The 21,929-nt window shown below is 42.2% G+C and overlaps 2 protein-coding genes across 5 annotated transcripts; one reads left to right on the top strand and one right to left on the bottom strand.

Annotated features, from left to right (window-relative positions):
- The first annotated feature begins 64 nt into the window (after nucleotides 1-64).
- epx (eosinophil peroxidase) lies at nucleotides 65-8,776 on the top strand. Its single transcript, XM_040132261.1, has 16 exons — nucleotides 65-82; nucleotides 183-270; nucleotides 357-447; nucleotides 574-749; nucleotides 1,089-1,221; nucleotides 1,306-1,435; nucleotides 1,522-1,728; nucleotides 4,196-4,562; nucleotides 4,637-4,797; nucleotides 4,888-5,146; nucleotides 5,250-5,420; nucleotides 6,053-6,290; nucleotides 6,389-6,600; nucleotides 6,686-6,850; nucleotides 7,974-8,031; nucleotides 8,719-8,776. The coding sequence occupies exons 1-16, from the start codon at nucleotides 65-67 to the stop codon at nucleotides 8,774-8,776; spliced, it is 2,532 nt and encodes an 843-aa protein (XP_039988195.1).
- Nucleotides 8,777-9,634: 858 nt separating this feature from the next.
- rab3il1 (RAB3A interacting protein (rabin3)-like 1) lies at nucleotides 9,635-20,938 on the bottom strand. Of its 4 annotated transcripts, XM_040133749.1 has the most exons (13): nucleotides 20,823-20,938; nucleotides 20,131-20,452; nucleotides 16,301-16,484; nucleotides 16,085-16,180; nucleotides 14,692-14,769; nucleotides 14,170-14,406; nucleotides 13,830-13,943; nucleotides 12,199-12,327; nucleotides 11,989-12,101; nucleotides 11,738-11,761; nucleotides 11,246-11,345; nucleotides 11,080-11,146; nucleotides 9,635-10,944 (listed from the first exon to the last, which is right to left on the bottom strand). In XM_040133749.1, the coding sequence occupies exons 2-13, from the start codon at nucleotides 20,346-20,348 to the stop codon at nucleotides 10,859-10,861; spliced, it is 1,446 nt and encodes a 481-aa protein (XP_039989683.1). In that variant the 5' UTR covers nucleotides 20,349-20,452; nucleotides 20,823-20,938; the 3' UTR covers nucleotides 9,635-10,858. The 4 variants fall into 4 exon arrangements, with proteins under 4 accessions (XP_039989683.1, XP_039989684.1, XP_039989685.1 ...); XM_040133750.1 differs by lacking the exon at nucleotides 11,738-11,761; XM_040133751.1 differs by lacking the exon at nucleotides 13,830-13,943.
- Between the last annotated feature and the right edge of the window lie 991 nt (nucleotides 20,939-21,929).

Below are 21,929 nucleotides of genomic sequence, written 5' to 3'. Positions count from 1 at the left end.
TGGTTAGATGTGTTCACCTGAAGTGAATCCTTTCTGCACGGATTGAACAGTTTTAAAGCTCTAGATGGACACTGCATTCACGGTGAGTTTCTGTTTTTCTTCCTTGTTTTTGTATTTTTTTTTAAATTAATTTGATAGAGTAAAGTACCACATTTCTTGAGATAACTCAGACATGGTTTCAGGTGTCCGTCTCTCTGCTTGGACTGTCTCTTCTCCTGCTCTCCTTCCCTGAGCATGCGTCACCGAACAGAGTATTTGACAACACCTCAGGTAGGATTTCTGTTTGATTATTACTAAGAGCAGCTACTGAGGAGTCTTTCTAAGTGCACCTCTGTTTTCCTTTGTGTTTATATCAGGAACTGTGTATCTGGGGTCTGTATTTGTGAAGGAAGCTCTTCAGAGGGCGATGGAGCTGACTGATGCTGCGTACGCTCGCACAAGTGAAAGGTAGAAATTCCCGAGGCACTGAGGGAATACTTCAGACCAAGCTGAACCACTGCGAAGCACAAATCTTCATTTTACTGTTATAAAGTATTGTGATGGCACTAAAAATTAAGCACTTAATGTTTCCAGGGGGAAGAAGTCTCTGACTGAAGGCGCTCTGAGACCCAGTGACCTGCTGGCTCAGTTCAAACAGACTGAAGCCAGAACCAGGACTCAAATCCGGGCTGCAGAACTGCTGGACAACACAGTGGAACTGATCAGAGAGATGGTCTACACCCACACTATGGTGCAGCCCAACCCTCATGGTACTGAGCAGCAGCATTACACAACACATAGAGATGTTACTGCACCTGCATGTTAAATTGTTTGGGTTTTTTTTGACTAATTCCAAGCATTTGATGAAACCTTTAAAAAAACAAAAAACAATTAAAAGCTGTTAACTGCAGATCCAGGCTCAAATAAAGAGGGATTAGACTGTTACTGTTCCCCTGTAGGTCCCAGTAACAAACCCTTGTAACAATGCACACAAAATGTCAGGAGCATGTCATTATGTATGGGGTAGGTTTTCTGTCACAAGGCAAGAGCTTGATTTGAAGTTATTTGTATCACTAGGGTCTTGTTGTGTTTACCCTATTTTCCTAAAGAGCTGCTGAGTGAAGGAGATGTGCAGAATCTGCTGCAAGTGTCGGGCTGCTCTGCTGAGCTGCAGAGACCCATCTGCCAGAGTGACTGTCTATCTGAGCGCTACAGATCCATCACAGGGGAGTGCAACAACAGGTCAGAGCTACTCGTAGTGCCAGCTGTCCTGAATCCACTTTGTTGTTGTTTTATTGGTGAATATGTCTGTCGTGTCCTGTTCAGGCAGCACCCCAGATGGGGCGCTGCAAACATCCCGTATTCCCGTTGGCTGCCTCCAGAGTACGAGGACATGTGGGGGACGCCCAGAGGGTGGGACCCCGAGCACACCTACCACAACGTCAGCCTGCCGCCAGTAAGGGTCCTGCAGCAGCACTCAGTTATCCTCTGTCCCCATCCGCTGCTGTAACTTCATCACTCCTCACCCTTTTTGTTGTCCAGGTGCGGCTGGTGTCTCAACAGGTGCTGTTCACTCACAATGACAACATCTCTCCGGACTCCACTTTGTCTCACCTGCTGGTGGAGTGGGGTCAGTGGATAGACCACGACGTGGTGCTGACGCCTCAGAGCCCCAGCACAGCTGCCTTCAGGACCGGAGCTGACTGCACGCACACCTGCAGCCGGGACACGCCCTGTTTTCCCATACAGGTGCCCTAACTATTAGAGCTTCAGTTTGGACAGTGCTTTCCGAACATTTTGGCTTGTGACCCCCTAAAATAAAGCAATGTCTACGTGTGACCCACAATGGCAAGAAAAGTTAGTGAAGCCTTTGGAATGGCCTTCATTTAGTATGTATAAATGTGCCATAAAGTAAGGTCAGATATTCATCTTAGTTACAATTATGAACAAACACAATCGATTTTAACAGATAACATACAAATGGTATTGCACAAATTGTCCATATTTAAAACATCATTCAAACATTCACAGTGTAGGTTGGAAAAAAGGGGTTGTGAACCCCTCAGCTAAAGACAACAATGGGAGTCAGGAGTCAGCAAACCTGGAGTCCAATCAGTGAAACCAGACTCAAGGTCTGGGTTAGAGCCACTTTGGCTTGTAAAAAAAAAACCCCTCAAACATTGTGAGTTTGCTATTCACAAGAAGCATCTGCTGATGTGAACCATGCCTCGCTTCCACAGCTAAACAAACTGTCTATAAATGGAGAGGATTTAGTTCTGTGGCTACTCTCCCTAGGACTGGGCGCCCAGCTAAGAGGACTCCCAAAATCAAAATGCAGAATAATAAGTGAGATAAAAAAGAAACTCAGAGCAACAGCTAAAGGCTTAAGGAAATCATTGGAGCTGATTAACATCTGTTTTCATGAGTCTACCATACGCAAATCATGGTGCATGATTGCATGAAGCATGCAGTCCATGCCAGACACCACAGAGGAAGCTGTTGCTCTCCAAAACGAACACCACTGCACGCCTGAAGTTTGCCAAAGAGCATCTTGACACCAACAGCGGAGGAAGCGTCATGATATGGGGCTGTGCTGTCTCTGGGCCTGGACAGCTCACCATCATCCAGGGGAAATGAATTCCTTGGTTTATCAAGGTGTCTCACGGGATAATGTCAGCTGAAGCTCAGTAGAAGTTGGGTGGTGCAGCAGGACAATGGCCCTATATCGAAACATCGAAGTAAAACTACTACAGATTGAATTCAACCAAATAAAATCCACCTTTTGGAGTGGTCCAGTCATATCCAAGACATTAACCTAACAGAGGTGCTGTGGAATGAGCTCAGAGAGCCGTTCCCACCAGACATCCAAGCAGGTTTGACCAGTTATTAAATCCAAGGGTTCACTTACTTATTCCAAAAGCACTGTGAATGTTCAATGGGTGTGGTCCAGAAAGACATGAATGATCATAATTGTTTGTGTGATATTAGCGTAAGCACGTTGTGTTTCTCTGTAGCTGTGAGTTAGAGGAAGATCAGATCACATTTTATGACCAACTGATGCAGTAAACTAGGTCATTCCAAAGGGTTCACTGACTTTTTCTTGCCACCGTTCTGTCACTGGTTGCATATTGTCTGTGGGTTATGGACAGATCATGCAAAGAGCGATTTTTGTTCCAATGTTAAATTTAAATACTTTTTAAAGTTATCGTTTAATTATTATTAAACGTTAACTTTTATTAGTTAACAACTAATAAGAAAAAAATAATAAAAATCTTGGTGCATACGTTTTTTTTCTATTCTATCCTGTTCATCATCTCACGACTGCTTGAATCGCAGCCCATTGGGGTGTCATGACCCCCCCAGGATTGGAGCCAAAGTTATAAAATAATTTGATGCTTCAAAAAGGAATAAAAGAAAACAGGAAATGTCAAACATTTTTTAAAGTTTATTTCAAATATGTTTTAACTCATTTCTTAAGTCAGATGGTCTTATTGTTTATAGTCAGCAAGAAAACAGTGTATAAGGCACAGAACCAAAATAAAAGCAGTGTCTTCAAATTTAAATTGAAGAAAGTGACAGACATTGTTATAGTATTTTGTGTGCAACTTATAAATGACATTATTAGTTGTTGTTAATTATGAGTATCTGCAGTTCAAGTCAAACGTGTGGAGGGAAATGATAAATCTTTTACCAGATTTGGATAGAACAGTGTGGCTGTTCTTTGTTCTTTAAGGTAAAAGCTGAAATAATTTTCAAAAAGTAGACATATTCCATATGAAAAAACTACCCAACTTTCATCACAGTTTCAACCAGGGATTTGCTTGTGGTGCTTGATGACTACGCATCTTTCATTTTATGAGATAGGGTAGAACTTTATTCATCTTAAAAGAAATGTTTGTGCCTAAGATGCTCAATGTACATAGTAAAATAAATATGAATCTTGTAAATATCCCATACATGCATGCAATACATAATATTTAAAAACACGAATACATGCTAAAATTGAATACAATATAATAAAATAAAAGTAAAACTAGAAAAAAGAAATACAGTAAAAATAAAGCAGGTGCAAAGCACAGATGAAAGTGTGGGGCACCAGTTACAATTTAGTAAATTACAAGCAATGAATAAATTATACAACATTGTATCTATGTTACTATATTGCTATGAAAATAAAAAAAAAGTAAAAACAAATAAATCAAACTTTCTTTCCCAGATCCCTCCGTCAGATCCCCGTAATGGCGTCCAGAGTTGCATGCCTTTCTTCCGCTCTGCTCCCAGCTGTGGTGCAGGACTCCTCCCTCATCTCCACCGAGAGCAGCTCAACGCCATCACCTCCTTTGTAGATGCCAGTATGGTGTACGGCAGCTCCGCCAGTCTGGCATCAGCTCTGAGAAACCACTCCTCTCCTCTGGGCTCAATGGCCCTCAACTCCCAGCACTCAGACCACGAGCTGTCCTACATGCCCTTCCTGCCTCGCCAGCAGGCGCACCTGGACCCCTGCGGCCCTCGAAACACCACCACCTTCGGGGCGTCGGGCAGATCCGCACACTGGGACAACGCCACGTCCTGCTTTCAAGCTGGTGAGTAAATATAGCGAATTGTCCATTCTCTCCAGGCTTCAGTGGAGAGGCTGTTTATCATTGACGTTTCACAGGTGATTCAAGAGCCAATGAGCATCTGGGAATGATCGCACTGCACACGCTCTTTCTGAGAGAACACAACCGGCTGGTGAAAGAACTGCACGTGCTCAACTCTCACTGGAGCTCTGACATTCTCTATCAGGAGGCCCGCAAGATCTTGGGAGCCATTCACCAGGTATCACTCACAGTTTCGGCTTGACATCCATTCACCTCAACTTACATGAGCGCTCCCAGCACTCTGACCGGCCTCGATTTTTTTCCCCAGATCCTGACATGGGAGCACTACCTGCCGCGGGTCCTCGGTGACGTCGCCACGTCCCTTCTGATGCCTCCCTACGAGGGTTATAATCCTGAAGTGGATCCCAGCATCGCAAATGTCTTTGCAGCTGCTGCATTTCGTTTCGCCCATGTCACGGTGCAGCCAGTGGTGACCAGGCTGGGGCCAGGATACACCACGAACTCCCAGCATCCCCCGCTGCCTCTGCATCATTCCCTGTTTGCCTCATGGAGGGTGGTGCAGGAAGGTAAAGAACAAAGCTGTAATTCATTGGACTTAAATTACTTAAAATAAAATGTGGTTTACTCAGCTGTTCTGTTTCTGTCTTCCCCTTTCTCCCGGTATTTCAGGCGGTATAGACCCTGTGCTGCGCGGCCTGTTGTTGTCTCCAGCCAAGCTGCAGACTCCAGGTCAGATGATGGTGGAAGAGCTTACAGAGAGGCTGTTTCAGGCACAGGGAGGGATGCCTCTAGACCTCGGGGCCCTTAACCTCCAGAGGGGCCGAGACCACGGCTTGCCTGGTACCAGTATTAGTTACACCTGGGTTTTTTAATGTCTGTGTGAAAAAGCTTGACTGTTGATTCATGAACCAGTTCCAGATGTAAGAATGTGTGTGTTAATTAGCAGTCCAGAGGCCTGCTAGTCTAGCAGCAGTTGTGTGAATAAACATCACTTGTCAGTAGAGGCAGAAACGTGTCCTCAAAATTAAGGGTTTTCCCCCAGGAACTGTTTTGCCGAGGCAGTAAGCCCCAAGATGTATCTTGTAATGTGATCAATTTGCTGTTGCTTGTAAACCGGGGAACAGCCTCAGATAATATTTCCCAAGTAGCCAAATCAGCTATTTGTTTTCTTTGGTTTTTCTTGAAATTTTTTTTTAAAAATACTTTTACTTTGTGGGTTACACAGTTATTTCTCCCTGTTTTTACATTTCGTCATTTCTGTCTATCTCCCTTTTCCCTTTTTCCTCTTCTCACAAATCACTTTCTAAGTTCTGTTAGAAAGTGCTGTCTAAATAAAGTTTGCTCGCTAAACAAACACCAAACTTATTCACGTTAATGTTTTATTTCATTAGCAGAGTTGGTCTGTGTTTCAGACATGGTGGTCCCACACCAACCTTTAAACTCCCGCTTTCTGTCTCATCTGGTCCCGTCAGGATACGGCTCGTGGCGAAGGCTCTGCGGCCTCCCTGTTCCCAACTCTACATCGGAGTTGGCTGAAATCCTGGGTAATTTCACTTTGGCTCACAAATTCCAGCTCTTGTATGGGACACCCCACAATATTGATGTATGGGTGGGTGCCATCTCTGAGCCCGCTCTGCCTGGAGGCCGAGTTGGACCACTCCTGGCCTGCCTGCTGGCCAGACAGTTCAGAGCCCTGAGAGATGGAGACAGGTAAAACTAAATCCTCTAATGATCATCCTCTGATCCAACAACATGGATTAAAAACCGTAGACGAGAACAGAAAGTTAAGTCTGTCTTTGTCCTCTGAGGTTTTGGTGGGAGAGGGAGGGAGTGTTCACCAGCACCCAAAGGAGACACCTCCATGCCGTCTCTCTGTCCCGCATTATTTGCGATAACAGCCACATCAGCCTTGTCCCTGCTGACCCGTTCTCAATCACTGAGAGCCCCGAGGACATGCTGGCCTGTGCCCACCCGCTCATCCCCCACCTTGACCTCAGCCCTTGGAAAGAACCAGACACAGGTGAGGAATCGGGGGGGCAGAGGAATACGTTGAGTGTGATATCACGCTTCTGTTGTGTTGTTTTTTTCACTGACTTCTCTCCCAGACCCCAGCTGTGGTCCCATACCCAGGATCCAATCTGGCTACTCCCTGCTCTGTGACTCTGTGATTCTGTATGAGTGTCACTCGGGCTTCAAGCTGCTGGGATCTTCATCGGTCAGCTGTGATCCAAACAGCCACCAGTGGAGCCCCACACCTCCAACATGTCAAGGTACTAAGCCTAAACAAGGGCCGGATGACACAACTGTAGTGGATATCCTGATATTTCTAACCACCAGTTTTTACAATAGGGTTTATGTGTCACATTTAACAAAACCGATGTTCCTCTGGATGGTAATGTTGATGGTCAGATGTGAACCAAAAATCCAAAAATGTAGATTATTCTTAAAATTTGAGACCGAAAGCTCATTTTCGACCTCGGGGAATGAAAGTCCAAACAATCTTCAAAACAATCTTCCCACAAGGTCCATTAAGTAGCTGTTCTGGAGCTCTCGACAGTATCACATGATTTTCCTCGGTTGTCATGGATGAATTCTCTATGTTCAAATTTCCATTTTTCTGAGAACATTAAGGACTTTTCGTCCATGTTCAAGATATAGTTCATTCTGGACGTTGGAAACAGTAGACAACATAACAGTCTCACCACAATTTCTATTTAAGGTCAAGAATGAAGGTGTAATCTCAGTACTCCATAAAATGTTCATAAAAATGTAAATCTGAACATCTACAACTAGGCAAACTCCATTAGTTGAGGAATATCGTTTGACACGATAAAAAGCTACAGAGCAGCTACTGAATTAACCTTGAGGTGAAATTGTTTTGTAAACTATTTCAAAATTTTTTAAAAATCCTCATCGGTTTAGATAACAGTATTGTTTATCATACCAAAATATTTTCATATCATGATACAATTTCACTGCAGGCTCACTGATTTGTTTTTGACTGTCTCAGACACTAATGAATGTGAAGAACAGATTTCACCTTGCCCACAAAACCTGCAGTGCCTCAACATCCCAGGTTCCTTTATTTGCTCAGGTTGGTTCAGATGCTGCCCCCTTCTCTCAAGCACATTCTCTGCCTATTTGGAATTTTTATGTTTTGCTAAATTCCTTTCTTTTAAATGCACTTTTGAGTACTTTTCTATTTGAAAAGTACTTTATGGATAAATGTGAACTTACATTGCTGAAATATTTCAAACTAGCACAACATATTAGATTCTGTCACTTCCGATGAATGTTTCTTTGTGTGTGTGTGTGTGTGTGTGTGTGTGTGTGCGTGTGCCTGCACTGATCCAGAGCCCTCCTTGCTTTCTGCTGTCTCCGTTGTCACTGCAGTGATAGTAGTGATCGGTGGTGTGACCGTGCTAGTGATGACCACGATCTGTTATCGAAGGTAAGTAACTGAAGGTATTTAATGAACCAGATTTTTCTATTTTATACAAATATTATAAATAAATCATATTTTCGGGAGCATCTCTTCACTGCGCAGGCACCTTCATGTCTTGAGATGTTCACTAGACTCCAAGCAAATTCTGTAGGTTGCCCAAATCAGAAAAGCACATATCATATTTAATGATGATTACAGCCGTATGTAGTCAGCGAATTAACGAGTAAAATAAATATTATGGGAACTATCCAGTCATCTTTGAAAGAAAACTAGAATTACCACCTCGAGGTTGTACGCCAACCAAGCAAGTTGCATTTTAAGTCCATGTCTGTCCAGACACATATGTAGTGAAGACTTTGAAGGAATTTAATAAAATGTATTAAGTATATTTTATCATAATTGGCGTATGAATTCATGAGCTACTGCCAAAAACGTTTTTTGAAGAGACCACAGTGACCTTGACCTTTGACCGCCACAATCAAATCAGTTCATCCTTGAGTCCAAGTGAACATTGGCTCCACATTTGAAGAAATTCCCTCAAGATGTTCCTGGATTATCATGTTCATGAGACGGACAGACGGACAACCGGAAAACAATATGCCTCCAGCGACGGCTGTCGCCAGCGTGGAGGCGTAATAAAAAATAACAGCATCTTTAACCTGACATATACATAACTGTATGTCTTACTTGCAGATATTTCCCCAATAAAGAAGAGCTGGTCACTGCTGGATGTTGCAAAGGGAAAAGTTAATCGAACATTTGGAAGGAGTTTGGTCAATTTTTATTCTAATGTTCCTCTGTGTTAAAATGATCTTGATGTCCTCATATTTGCAACTTAAAATAATTATCTGTGGATTTCTGAATCATCTTTATGTATTTAAGTGTCTACAGTAGTAGAATATTTTGTCTAGTTAATTTATAATCACACTAAGGCTGAACAAACCAATGTTTTACATAAGTAGTGATCCCTGTTGTTGACTACTGTAGATATCTTAAGATAGATATCTTTTTACCTCGTAGCAGCATATGTCGTTATGATTTGTCCCCTGACTACACTTTATGCCTGATGTTGCTCATTCATTAACTACAAGTCAAACTATTTATTAAGCTCTGTTGTAATCAGTATGGCGAAGCCATGAAAACGGAATTACAACTTTACAAAAGTCTTTTCAATCCGGAAACTAAAATCTTAATGGAATGTCTGCTCCAAAAACAGATTTTCATACCATAAAGCCCCTCTGAACGGCATATCGTCTCAGTATTTCCACAGTATCCATGTGCCTGAATCCTGCTTACAAACCTGTTAGGTAACTGTGGGTGTGTCTCAGTAAATTTTTTATTTTTTTTTTTATTTTTAAATTGGGGTAACAAGGCGGTTCCTGGCGATGACCTTAATCTAAAATCCAGAACAATGACATGCCCTTGGACAAACAGGCCTATGTGTCATCCAATTGCACTGCACTGAAATGAATTACAGCGATGAGTCATCACTCCCACACTTCCGTCTAAACTTCACAAAGACCTGAAATCAATGTCTAACTAATCCCTTTTACTGCCATCAGGTTTTATACAAACAACACCCATAAATCACACATGGAACCAAGGTAATAGGCTAGAATGCCTCATTTTTAATGGAGTGTTTAATGCAGTTAATTATCAGCACGCTGAGGTTAGGAACCTCAAAGCCCTAGATAAGGCTAAGAAGCAGTTATTGCACTTTCTGACACAATATTCTTCATTTTTACTTTCAAAAGACCGTTTTCTTCAAAAATTGTTCATTAATAGTCATAAATCTTCACTATGAGGTACAACCAATATACACTGCATAATATGGCTATGTACTGCTTTCATGCAAAGTCATTTATGGCTTATACTGTGTGTACATACTATTCATTGCAGATGTGCAAAACTATAGTTGCAACAGTTGTGCATATTGCGATCACTTGTATTAAAGCTTGTTTGTTTTCCGTTTACACTGTAAAGCTGTCATTATTTTGAATGTGGAGGTACAATAATTATTTCATCAACAATACATCTGATCATTAAATACAGGCTATTGTGAAACAGTTTTTCTCGCAAGAGGCTGCAGCTGTTTCATTTGTGTTTTTATACAAGGCCTTTAGAACAGGTAGTGCAAGAATGCATCAACAAAATTAAGGCCATGCTGAGACAAAAAGTCTTGGCTGTGGTGTTTGAGCCAGTAACTGAAAGCAACTGAGAGATTCTAGTGAGCATTACTTTTATGTTAAAATAAAGAAAACAACCCAAATCACTGTTCTATGGAAACTACATGGATATTATCAATCTCACATATCTTACAACTTACATACATAGTTTTCTAAGTATGTAATGCTTGAGGTAAGAGACCAACAAAACTCTCTCGACTGCTTTCATCCTGTGCTCGTCTTTCCAACACTCTAATGCCAGAAACATGATACATAGAATCTATTGTGTTAACATGAGTAGTTGAGTTTACTCCACCGGGGAGGTTCAGAGCTCACAAGATAAAAAACAGAAACTATTCTCCTCACTAGTGCAGAGAATAATGGAGGCCTGCAGTATAACAGAAGAATATATTTTACATATCTGGGAGTAACACTATCTTTAAAATTGTGTTGTTTTTATTTTTTTCTAGCTGTGAAAGTGGCACTAGAAACTTTTCTGCTTCCCTTGTTGGCTGACCTCTGCTGCAGCACTAATGCTGTGCAACCTCTGCTACAAAAACTGATCCAAGACCTGTTTGTTACCACAGTTGAACTCAGACTCGTCTGAATAATCAAGGCCCTGGGATCATGCTTGTCCTGTCGGGTGTTTCAGTGGACTGTCAGGTCCTCTAGCCCTGGTCAGTGAGGTAGAAACCTAACTTTACCACAGTCATTTCTCTGCGGAGACGCATCACCTCCCAGAACATCTGCTCCGCTGGAGGAGGGCAGGGAGACAACAAGGGATACAATTTGTCAGTCGGCTGAATAAAACCCATGTTGACAAAGCAAGAGGCAAAATGAGGCATATTTAGACATATTTCAAATGTAAATACATTAGATGTTGACTTACCATCGTGTCTCACCAGGCCCTGCTGGATGTAGCGGATGTAAGTAAAGAAATTGCAAACTGCTGTGATCTGGAAAGGTGAAGTGAGGACAAGGTGACACGTAGCATCACTTAGCAGCACTAACAGCAGTTTATCTACTGTAGGTTACGGAGATGAAGTGATAGTTACCCGTGCTCGGCTGGAAGGAGAGATGTAATAGTAGCTCTCCTTGTCACCAAGTTTAATGCGATGTCGACAGAGCCGTGACATGCCGCTTAATGCGCATTTTCTACAAGCAGAGAAAGAGCAGCTGTTTTTAAAAAAAAAAAAAAAAAAAAAAAAAAAATCACAGCTACGAGACATGGATACACACAGTCATTGTTTTATCACAGCAAACGAGGTACTATCAACAATGAAACTTAGACAGACAACATTCCAGGTGGAAATACATCAGCACAAGAACAGAGGTGCACAATCACAGAAAGTTAGTCACTGAAAGGGTAAAAGGTTCAAGGTTACATTAATGTACACCCAGACACATGCAGAATCCCATCTGGGTCATTTATTTACAGGTTTTGATTACAACTCTTCAGATGTCTGGATAGGCAGACTTCATGTCATTCTACAGTAATTTGTGTTAGTGAAAAGCTGGACAAGTTATTGGTTCTTAGGACAACTTACGTCTCTATTGCTGCCCTAAAGCCACTGGAAGAAAAAGATTTTTAAATCAGAAAGTGATAAGAAATGTGCCCATTGATTAAAATCTTCTCAGATACATGGCAAGACAGTGAAAAGCCTATGACCATAAATCATCAGTGGAGAAACCAAAACGAAATCAGATCGAATTTTCAGTGTTGACTAGGCCATTGTTTAGCAGTGAATGGTGACAGAGAGGAGAGGATGGTAGTTAATATGTAGACGTGACAACTCACTTAGGGCCTCCACATTCTATAGCTGAGGCTTTAACCATCGGTAACGCAGACGTGGCCACAGGCTCGATGGTCAGAGAGTTGTCTTCCACTGCGCTCTGCACCAGCTGGGAAAGCTGTGGAGAGCAGGAATCAATAACGTTATTGTCACTCTGAAATATGGCAAACACTACACAGTGAAATGTTTCTGCCAGGAAGCAGTGAGATTGTGACCTCAGATCGTGTGAAGGAGAGACAGGGTCCGATGTCTTCTCTGTAGATACGACTCAGGAAGGCGGAGGAGCGGTCTAGACTCGGATGCTCCTTCCACATCAAAAACTCTGCATACAGAACTGAGTCCATCTGCAAACAGAAAACAATCTATCACTCACACTGTCAATAAACTAACCGCTTAATGTGTCAACTACATGCAGCTACATTACATCACAGAAATATTGTAACCGACAAGATTAAGTCCTATTTTAAAAAGATTTAAGAACCTACAGCGACACTAGCGGCTCTGTGAGGCTCTGTACTTTGACCCAGTGGTGTTTCGAGGTAAATGCTAACATGCTAATGTTACGTAGATATAACATTACCATGTTCACTGCCCTGGCATGTTTGCATGCGAAAATTTGCTGATTATAAATATAAACAACAATAAACAAAGTTCAACTGAGGCTGATGGGAATATCATTAATTTGACAGGTGTTTGGTATTTTGGAGCTGATGATGGCACTAAAGGAAAAGTTAAGGGACAACCAAAGTTATTACAATTCATCCGAACACGGACATAAATGTGTGTAGAAATGTCATTTAAATCCATCACGAAGATGTTGATATATTTCACAGAATAAGTGAAAACTTTGAGCTATTGGTGAAACCGGAGAAAAAGTCAGCAAAACCATTAGGATTCACCCTCTGGGCACCAATGGATATCAAAATGGTAAATGTACTGCACTCATATAACGGACGAAGCGCTTTACAATTTGCCTCTCATTCACACGATGGTGGTGCCAGAGCTGCCATGCAAGGCATCAGCCTGCCCACTTGGAGCAACTTGGGGTTCAGTGTGTTGCTCAAGGACACTTCAACACTTGGACAAGAGGAGCCGGGGATCAAACTTCCCGCAGATAGGGGACGACGCGCTCTAGCTCCTGAGCCACAGGGCAGTCTGTATTTCATTGCAATCCCCGTAGCAATAGTGCATGTCAAAAATATAAAATACAAAGAGCTGGGTTTATTATTTAGTTAGTGAAAGAGGCATAAGGAGGGTATGCATTCTCTTTTCTACTTGCATTTGGCAGGAATGACTTTGCTTTCCACATTACTGTATTAGTTGCTCTTAGTTGTCCCTGCCACATACTTTGAGCTGTTTAAGGAGCATAACTGGCATATTTTTTAGAGTCAAAAATTTAATAAAATTACTGCTGTAAACATTTTAAACGGAAATATGAATATGTGCTAATATTCCTGCTCTCCAATAAAAACACTCGCAGTAGAAGGACCAACTCTTTCTGACATTGTTTTACACTGCATTTAACTAATGCATACTTTTACACAGAAATGCATGGCCAATTTACACATTGAAAAACATAACTTCTGTGCTTGAAAAAATGCTGAAAAGAGCAGGACAGAAGCAACACACTCAGTTTGTGTTTCTATCCAAGAGCTTTATCAAATAAAGAACGTTGCTCTGAAATGAAGACTAACTGCCTAATACACCTCTCCTAAGAGATACAGCACATTATTTTCATTTTCTACAGGAAAAAATAGCTCACTCTCCTGGGCAATAATTACAGAAAACATATATCCAGCAGCTAAAGCTAAGACTCCATCAAGCCTGGTCGAAGGGATGCAGTTACCTGTGTGCTGTCAGTGCCTAACCCCTCTCCCTGCCAATAAGAGTCATAGGTCACGCTGACAGACTGTCCAGGAACCAGGCAGAGAATGAGAGAGAGGAGAGCAGGAACAGCAGGCTGAGAGAGGAAGAGAGACCAGTGAAAGAGAGGAAGAACAAGTCAGGCAGAGGTTAGTAGTGAGAGAAAAGAAAAATCAAAAAGCAAAGAGAACTTGGCTCAAGGTAAGAGATAAGGAGAACTGGAAACAGGAATACGTGAGAGGAAAAGGGAATGCACAAGTCCAAATATCCAGACATATTTTAAGGAGAAGAGAGACAAATGTACAAAATTTCATTCGGGTTACCTCTTTGTCCTCTTTGGCCACAGGGTGAATGGAGACTGAGGAAGGCTCCGGCTTTCCAGGTGAGGATGGAAAGGCACCACTCGCGCTCTTGTTGCGGATGTGTCCCCCGACATGTTTGTACGCTCCCCTGGTTCCTGAAGGCTGCAGCTGTGGGTGCAGCTGGCGGTTTGGTGAAGAAGGTGTGGATGTTAACACCAGAGTCTTGAGCGCCGTCACCTCTGCTTGCAGAACGTCAATCTGGGAGCCAGGCAGAGAAAAAGTAGAGACAAAAAAATTGAAAAAGTGAAATCAATAGACATCAATAACATCAACGACAAAGTGTTTATGTCTTTTATTGTTGATAAAATATATGTCAACAAAAATTAACTACTTAGAATAGCAGCCAATTTTATGACAAATCAGAGGTTGATTCAACAGTTTAGGTGCAGCTAAAGAATTTTAATGGGACAAAGGGTCAATTCATAAGGCATCTCCTAATGTTTTAACTGGAGTAAAGAAACACAGAGAAACAACTTCACACACCTTCCCCTGAGCCTCCTTCAGTTGTTTCTCTGCTGCTGCTTGTTTGACGTTCGCTTCGCGCACCATCTTGTGAGCTTCCTGTTGTGAAGTAGATTAACACAGGGTTAAAACACTGCAAGTTGAATCGGAAGTTGTTCTTGATTATTCACACATGCTAGAGAGTAAATCTGTGAAAAAGTCAGAGCTACATTATTTTATCTTTTGGCCCACCTGGGAACAGCAGAACAAGCTAAAAGACACAACACTGAGTGTGTTTACATGCACATTAGTATCCCGGTTTTGAGCCTTATCCTGGTTTTGATCATATTCGGGATATGATGTTTACATAGAAAATGGGACACCTGGTTATTCATTTCCCTGTATAAATGATTCTAACAGTGTCCAGATTTCTTATAATCTGTGTGCAGTTCTGTCTTTCTCAAAAACTCCAGTCATCACCAGGACACTCATGTAATTGCAATATTCACTGTGATTTAAGCTCTGTTTGGTTTCCACCAACTCCTGCGGGAAATATCTGGCTCTTTAGCAGCTAAACGCTTCGCTATAATCACCAGTTAGTCGTTAACTTTGTCTGTCTGCCATTTGTTACTGAATAGGTAGTGCACAGTGGCTTTGTCAGAGCCTTCTTTTTTTTGCTGAAAACGACTGCCTGCTGCTGCTGTTGCTGGAAACAAGTTTGATGACAAAGGAGTTTGTGACTCAAAGAGGCTACAATGCGCCGTAGCACTGAGAGGAACTGAAGAATCCGGGGGTTATTTTCTGTGGGTTCATGGCTGCTAGTGACTCCTCTAACATTACCCGTAAGTCATCTGATCCATTATTAATATAAAAAAAAGCTGATGAGTGCAGCTTTAAACCACATAAGTTGGGGTGTCTACCTGAACTAGAGGTTTAAGACACTGACCATTTAATTCTAACATCCCTTGTTCACAAGGTTGTTCAGGATAGCTGATGTCTCTCTATAGTTAAAGCTGCCATAATCCGTATTTTTATATTAACAATTCATTAAATGACTGCGTGTATGTGAAAGGTGTTGCCGTAGTGATGAACCCAGAGAATTATCATCCAACTCTGCAGCTCTCCTCAGCTCTACGCAGCGTTTCACCATCTTTTAGTGCCCATAACTTCGCTGCTTTGTTTCACCCTCTTTGCTCACATCAGTGTCATTTCCAGCAACAGCCAAGTGTTTTCAGAGAAAAAGTTAAACTGATAAACCAACGGTACGTCTTTTTTTTTTACAGTTTTTTTGTTGTTGCCCCAAAGTAATGCAGGTTTAAAAAACTAAACCATTATTGTTAAACATGCAGTGAATGTTTTTACTTCACTTCACTTCCTTCATTGTCAGGGCCTAAAGCACGTGTCAAAATTACAGAGAGCAATGATTACTGGTTACCTCAAACAGACTGGCCGTCAGCTCCTCCAGCTCCTGCTCCAGCTGATTCCTGACCTGCGACAGACGCTCACACTCCTTGTCTTTGAGTTTCAGTTCCTGAAATGTGTAGGAAAAAAGCATTTAACAAGGAAGGACATTTGCATTGTCATCTTTTTTTTTTTGTTCTCACTATGCTCTGTGTTTTTGTGTGTGCTAGAAAGAAGTAGGTTACAACACCCTCTTTGCAGCGTCCAGCTGCTCCCTGAGGATCTCTGAGCCCTTTTCTCTGATTTCTTTTTCTCTGATTTCCAGTGAGGAGCTGCGGAGCCGGGAGAGGTCACCATGGTCCCTGCCTGAGGTGGGGCCAGCCCGGTCTCCTCCCTCCACTCTGGACTCTGGCTCTGGATCCAGATCTACCAACCTTCACAGGACAAAGAAAATAATCACCAGGGCATTAAGATTTCACGTTCCCTCCATAAACTGGGTTGCTGTAAAGATGGTTTAGAGGGTAGCTTTAATGATAATGACTGATTACCCCACAATATCCATTATTCTCTTTTTTAAGTCCTGCCCTGTTTGTTTGCATCTATTAATTGTGATGTTAAAATAACTCTGGTACAATACATTAAATTGCAATGTTTATGTTGGAGGCTACAACAGTCTATAGGTTTACGGTAGAAGACCAAAGTTTTTCATGTCAAGGATTCACAAACGGATACGCATGAATTGACCTTAATGAGGAGCATGACATCTCTAAGTCATCATACTCATGAAGGACTGGATGATATCATATGGTTATAATAGATATCCAATATTAATATACACTCAGTTATTTATTATGCACACATGGCTAAAACTAATAACTCCTACTTTACTATCAAGGTTATATTGGTCCATTTTTTTTCGTTTAAACTGTGAGGTATGGGGTGTTATCTACCCGATTTACAGTCGATGTCAACAAAACTGATATTTCTGCAATAAGCTTATATTGGCTACTTCATCGGTCCAGACAAGTCGTTGATCTGTCTGGAGCGATAACTTTCGTGAAGGCAGCATTTATTGCAGGGCTGTTGAGGCTGCATTAGTTTCAGCCACGTGTCCCTAACAAATTGGCAACTGGGTGTATGTTGTTATATGTCAGGGATTGAGACGCAAAATCTGTCGAATGAACGAATGTTCAAAACATTAGGCTGACCTAAAAAAAAAAAAAATGCCGACATGTTGAACTGAATATGAAGTTCATTCAAATTTTTTCGCGGCTTTAATTATATTATAGGATTACATGCCCACCGCGTTACCGCTGGTGAGTGAAAACACCGGAGTTACAGACCCCAGAGGGATCCCGGACCACCGTCCGAGTCCCTCTGCCACCGCGTTAGCAACATTTCACTTTGATTAAAGCCATTAGACTGTCGGTCGCAGTTGTTTTTCAACCCCCGAGCCGTAAGGTTCGAGCAGCTCCTCGCAAACACCGAGCAGCACTTCTAGCCAGCTAGTTGGCGTTAGCTACAACTTTTTTGATACGGAGAGGTCCCCCCACCCCTCAGCGTCCGCCCTTACCCCGTCAGTGTCCAGGACAGCGGATAAACCTCCCGCCCTGCCTGTGTATCCGTCGGCTTCTCCCCTCCAGCGTCCCTTCGGCTGTCGCGGTTGTTGTTACATGAACAGATGTGGTACAGGGTGAGCCGAGGCTAGCTGGTTTCGCTGAAACTAATCTGAGCCGTTTTAAATCTCAGCCAGCGGAGGAATGCGGACGCTGACGTAGACAGCCGACAACGGCAACGGTCACAAACACACACACACACGCACGCACACAAACCGATCAACTTAAAACAAAACAAACAACAACAACAAAAAAGTCTACCACCGGCGGCGGTTTACACTTTCACAGCCTTATCTTTCACCGATTTCCCTCTTATCTCCGTGTTCTTATTTCAGGGCAAGAAAGCGAGTGTCTCCTCTGTGTTTCTGCCGCTCCTCGCAGGTCACATGACAGCGCATCCACTCCCAGCGCGCCCCCCGAGCCCCCCGGAGCCGAGAGCCTGCCTCCACGCCCGGCATGTACGCTAGCACCGACAGGCTCGTCCTTTTATTTTCCAATGTATCCCCTCATACAGTTGGCTTTTTATCTTTTAGGTGTGTGTGACATTAACCTCCCAGGGGACCCCGGGGCAAACCCTACTGACCCCCACGATGTACAGTTTCATTATTTCCCCGGAAAGCAACCAATACTCTGGAGTACCTGACTAGTCGATTGGCAGAAAATGAATTGGAAACAATCTTGATAATTGATTAACTTAGTTAAGCAAAAATGCCCCAAATCCACTGGTACCCTCTTCTCAAATCTGAATATTTGCAGGTTTTCACAGTTTTTCTATGAAATCAACATTCACTGTTGGCAGCTAGCTGCTCGCTCAACGATACACTGAATAATCGATCGGTTATTAAATAATGTAATTGTCAGATGTATTGATAACGATCATAACTGTTGGTTGCAGCCCAACAGTTTTCCTATGATTGAATAATGCTACTTTACCTGAGGTTGCCTGTGATTTTAATAACTTGAAACAGAACAAATTAAAGCAATTTGATAAAACACACCTCACTACAAATGAGGTCAATATAAACTAAAACAGTTAAGGTCTTAAAACTAGATTTTGACATAGAGTCCCTCTGCAAGAGCAGGGTCACAAGCTGGAGCCTGGAGACCCTGTCATAGTGTATGTTGTACTTCAGTGATGCACATTTGTAGACCCAAATGATAGGGAATAAACAGGGGGGTTTTGGGGCCCCGGGAAAGTTTCCCGCTTTATCCATTAGGTAATCGGTAGAATTAGCCCTCAAATAAATACTTCACAAAGTTTGTGTTTCTTTCTACCTTTCAAAACTTATAATAATAATACATATTCATATAAAATTTAGGGAATTCTCATCATTTTTTTGTTTATATTAAAAAAAAATGAAAATGAACACATCACTTTCTGATGTTTTTTACCCTCTTGAATACTGATTATCAGCATCAGCCTCGAAAATCCAGTATCAGTCAGGCTCCACTAATCACACAAAGGGTTTCAAAGCAAACACCCCTCCCACAGTGATCAAATCCCCGTCACACTCTACAAATGTACCTTAAACACCTATAATAAAGTACTGAACAAACCCGTGAGTCAAAAAGCGTGTCATGGGTCACCCTGGTGACTGAGGGGGTTTAAGACACCAACCACGTAAGAGTTGTTGAGTTCAGCCAGGTACCGGTGTTGCATTAATCCCCCATCTCTCTCCACTCATTTCCTGTCAGCCATCAACTGAGCTCTCTAATAAAGGCAAAAATTAAAATCAAAACAAGCCCTGATCTGACCCTGCAGTAGGCCACAGACTGAAAAAAGCCACAATATGCTCCCGTTGCCAGCCGAGGTTCCTCAGCCTTGAACGCTCTTCACTATTGTTGTCTAAATAAGATTTGACATGCAAAACATGCCCAAGATAATATCATGTATTGTTGGAGTTAAACTAGTGTCTAAAAATAGACTGTTTTTCTGTTAGTTTACATATGGAGTCATGTGACTTGACCATCTGCCTACTACCTTATTGTGATTGACACAGGTGAAAGGATCATCACTCTGAAAGGGCACCTTCTTCACGATGGGTAGAAGATGTGACACAGCAGAGCATAAGTCACTTACAAGTCTAGTTACCTTTTCATGATTTTAACAGATTTCTTACGACTATAGTTGGTTGAACATTTTATCCAGTAGAACCGCATCCCATTACACAACTTCTCTACTGTAGGTGGTGGAAAGTAAAGCATTTGGGCAAAATAGTGATCCTCTTACATACTGTCATGGTGGTAACCCTAAGGGAGTCACCATAAATACATTAAATGTATCTTTACTGTGCAGCAAAAACAACCATCATGCATTATGTTAATGTTCCTCTCTACTGAATAAAGGAGGTGAACTTCACTTGGGCCAAGTTGCCTTTTTAACCAACAAAACCATTATTTTCACCCCATTAAGGTAAGATCATGTCAACTGCCCTGTGCCAGTGGTTTATGAGTTAACACTTACCGTCCAACAACGCAGCCTTCCTCCTCAGTTTCTCTGCTGGATTTGTGTCTAGAAGCTGCCTGTCCCCGCGCATCAGGTGTCCCAAAGAAGACTGCCGAGGAGTATACTGCTATTCCAGATCTCCCCGCCTTGAGGACTTCATATCCCCGGCTGGATGTAGCTGAAGACGGTGGAGACGAGGAAATCTGGATGCTGTGAATTCCCTCAAAAGCATCCATGTCTCTCTCTCAGGCAATGCAGAAACTCATCAGAAACTGCTGGATATCTCCAGTGAAGATTTAGCTTGTCAAATTGTTTTAGTGGCACATGTTGACCCCGATGTCTGTAGGTGTCAAGAAAATAAGAAGTTACGTACTGCAACTTAACATCGAATGAAAACTAAATGGTTCATAAAAATTTCCCGTAACAAACTTGCACAGTCAAAAGTCTTCTAGTGGACAAGACATAACCTCGACAGTGTTTAAACTACAACTCTCACACTTCCTCCCTCTCTGACTATGGCAGAGATAGAGGAGGTCAGGCTCTTTTCTTTGCAGGCTGTCATTCTAAAGGAAATTGTGTCTTTGAGATATCCAGTGTAAACATATGTTAAGTTAGGAAACAGTATCTTGCAAGTGTCACACACATGTGGAGTTTGACAGGGTTAGACTTCCAGGTTGAGTTAGGACAAAAAAATTACACGATATACTCACCCAAGTGTTGAAAAATGATTCCCAGCGGTTGCCAGTCCATCAAAAATCTGTAAAACAGTGCTTTGATAAGCTCTAGATTCAGATCTTAGCAAGCTGAACTATGTCCTCACTTCGCCCTGCGGCTGGTCGCCTGGTTAGACAGGAAGGGTTAATCACTTACACTCTCTGACCAGTAAAAACTCAGCTGTACACATTTCTTCCAGCAGGGGGGGGGTCCACCACAGTCTCACCTGATCAGGAGTTTTACATTATCAAATGCTGAAAGGTGCCTCAAATAGAAAATAACCGAGCTCACTGAAATCCAGAAATGAGAATATATTCAGAAGTGTCTGCGAGCGGCACAGAGAAATGACGTGTGTTAAACTTAACAGTTAGTGAAAATAGTTAGTGAAGTTGCTTAAATTGAGTTTCATAAAGTCATATTTCCAAAATCTAAGCACAACTACTCAGCAATGACGCCTTTAGCCAACCTATTTGCGGCAGTGTGGGTGCTCTGCTGTCCTCAGATTTGTTCAGATTAACAGGACCTGGCCTCACAATGCCGCTTTGTTGCTGAAACAGATTAACACATCAAGTGACCGGAGGTGTAGGAGTCCCCTCGCTCTCTTTTTCTTTCCTGCTTTCCTTTCTCCAACATTCTCCCCGGACGCTGCCAACGCACATCTCGAGCCACAGCGAGTGCGATGGCCAGACGTTTTCATATACAGTGGTAAGTAACCACGACTTCACAGTCTTGCGTTCGAGTCGTAAATTTGACCTTTTGTGACCCTCAAATACTGTATTTGCCTGTTGTAGCCCTGCAAATATCTCTTCAGACATAGTGGTGCATTTTAGATCTTTAATATGTGGAAAATTATTAAGCGTGTAGAAAATGGAAAATAAAGTTTTCGTTGATTTAGTATGGGATTATGAAACTGTTCTCTGTATCTCAACACAATAGGGGTGTATAAATCTAAATCTGTGGATTATAGAATACGTAATCTCAACCAAGCTTCCTGTTTTGTTTTACTTAACAATTTTAGATATGTGACCACACTGGCCTTATGAGATCCAGGTTGATCGCTGACGTTGAGCTGAGACGAAGCACAGAAAACAACACCACACTGG

This window comes from Xiphias gladius, chromosome 8, assembly GCF_016859285.1.
Source record: "Xiphias gladius isolate SHS-SW01 ecotype Sanya breed wild chromosome 8, ASM1685928v1, whole genome shotgun sequence".
Taxonomy (NCBI): domain Eukaryota; kingdom Metazoa; phylum Chordata; class Actinopteri; order Istiophoriformes; family Xiphiidae; genus Xiphias; species Xiphias gladius.
The sequence above is the reverse complement of the archived record's forward strand: the minus strand, read 5'-3'. Positions and strand labels throughout refer to the sequence as shown.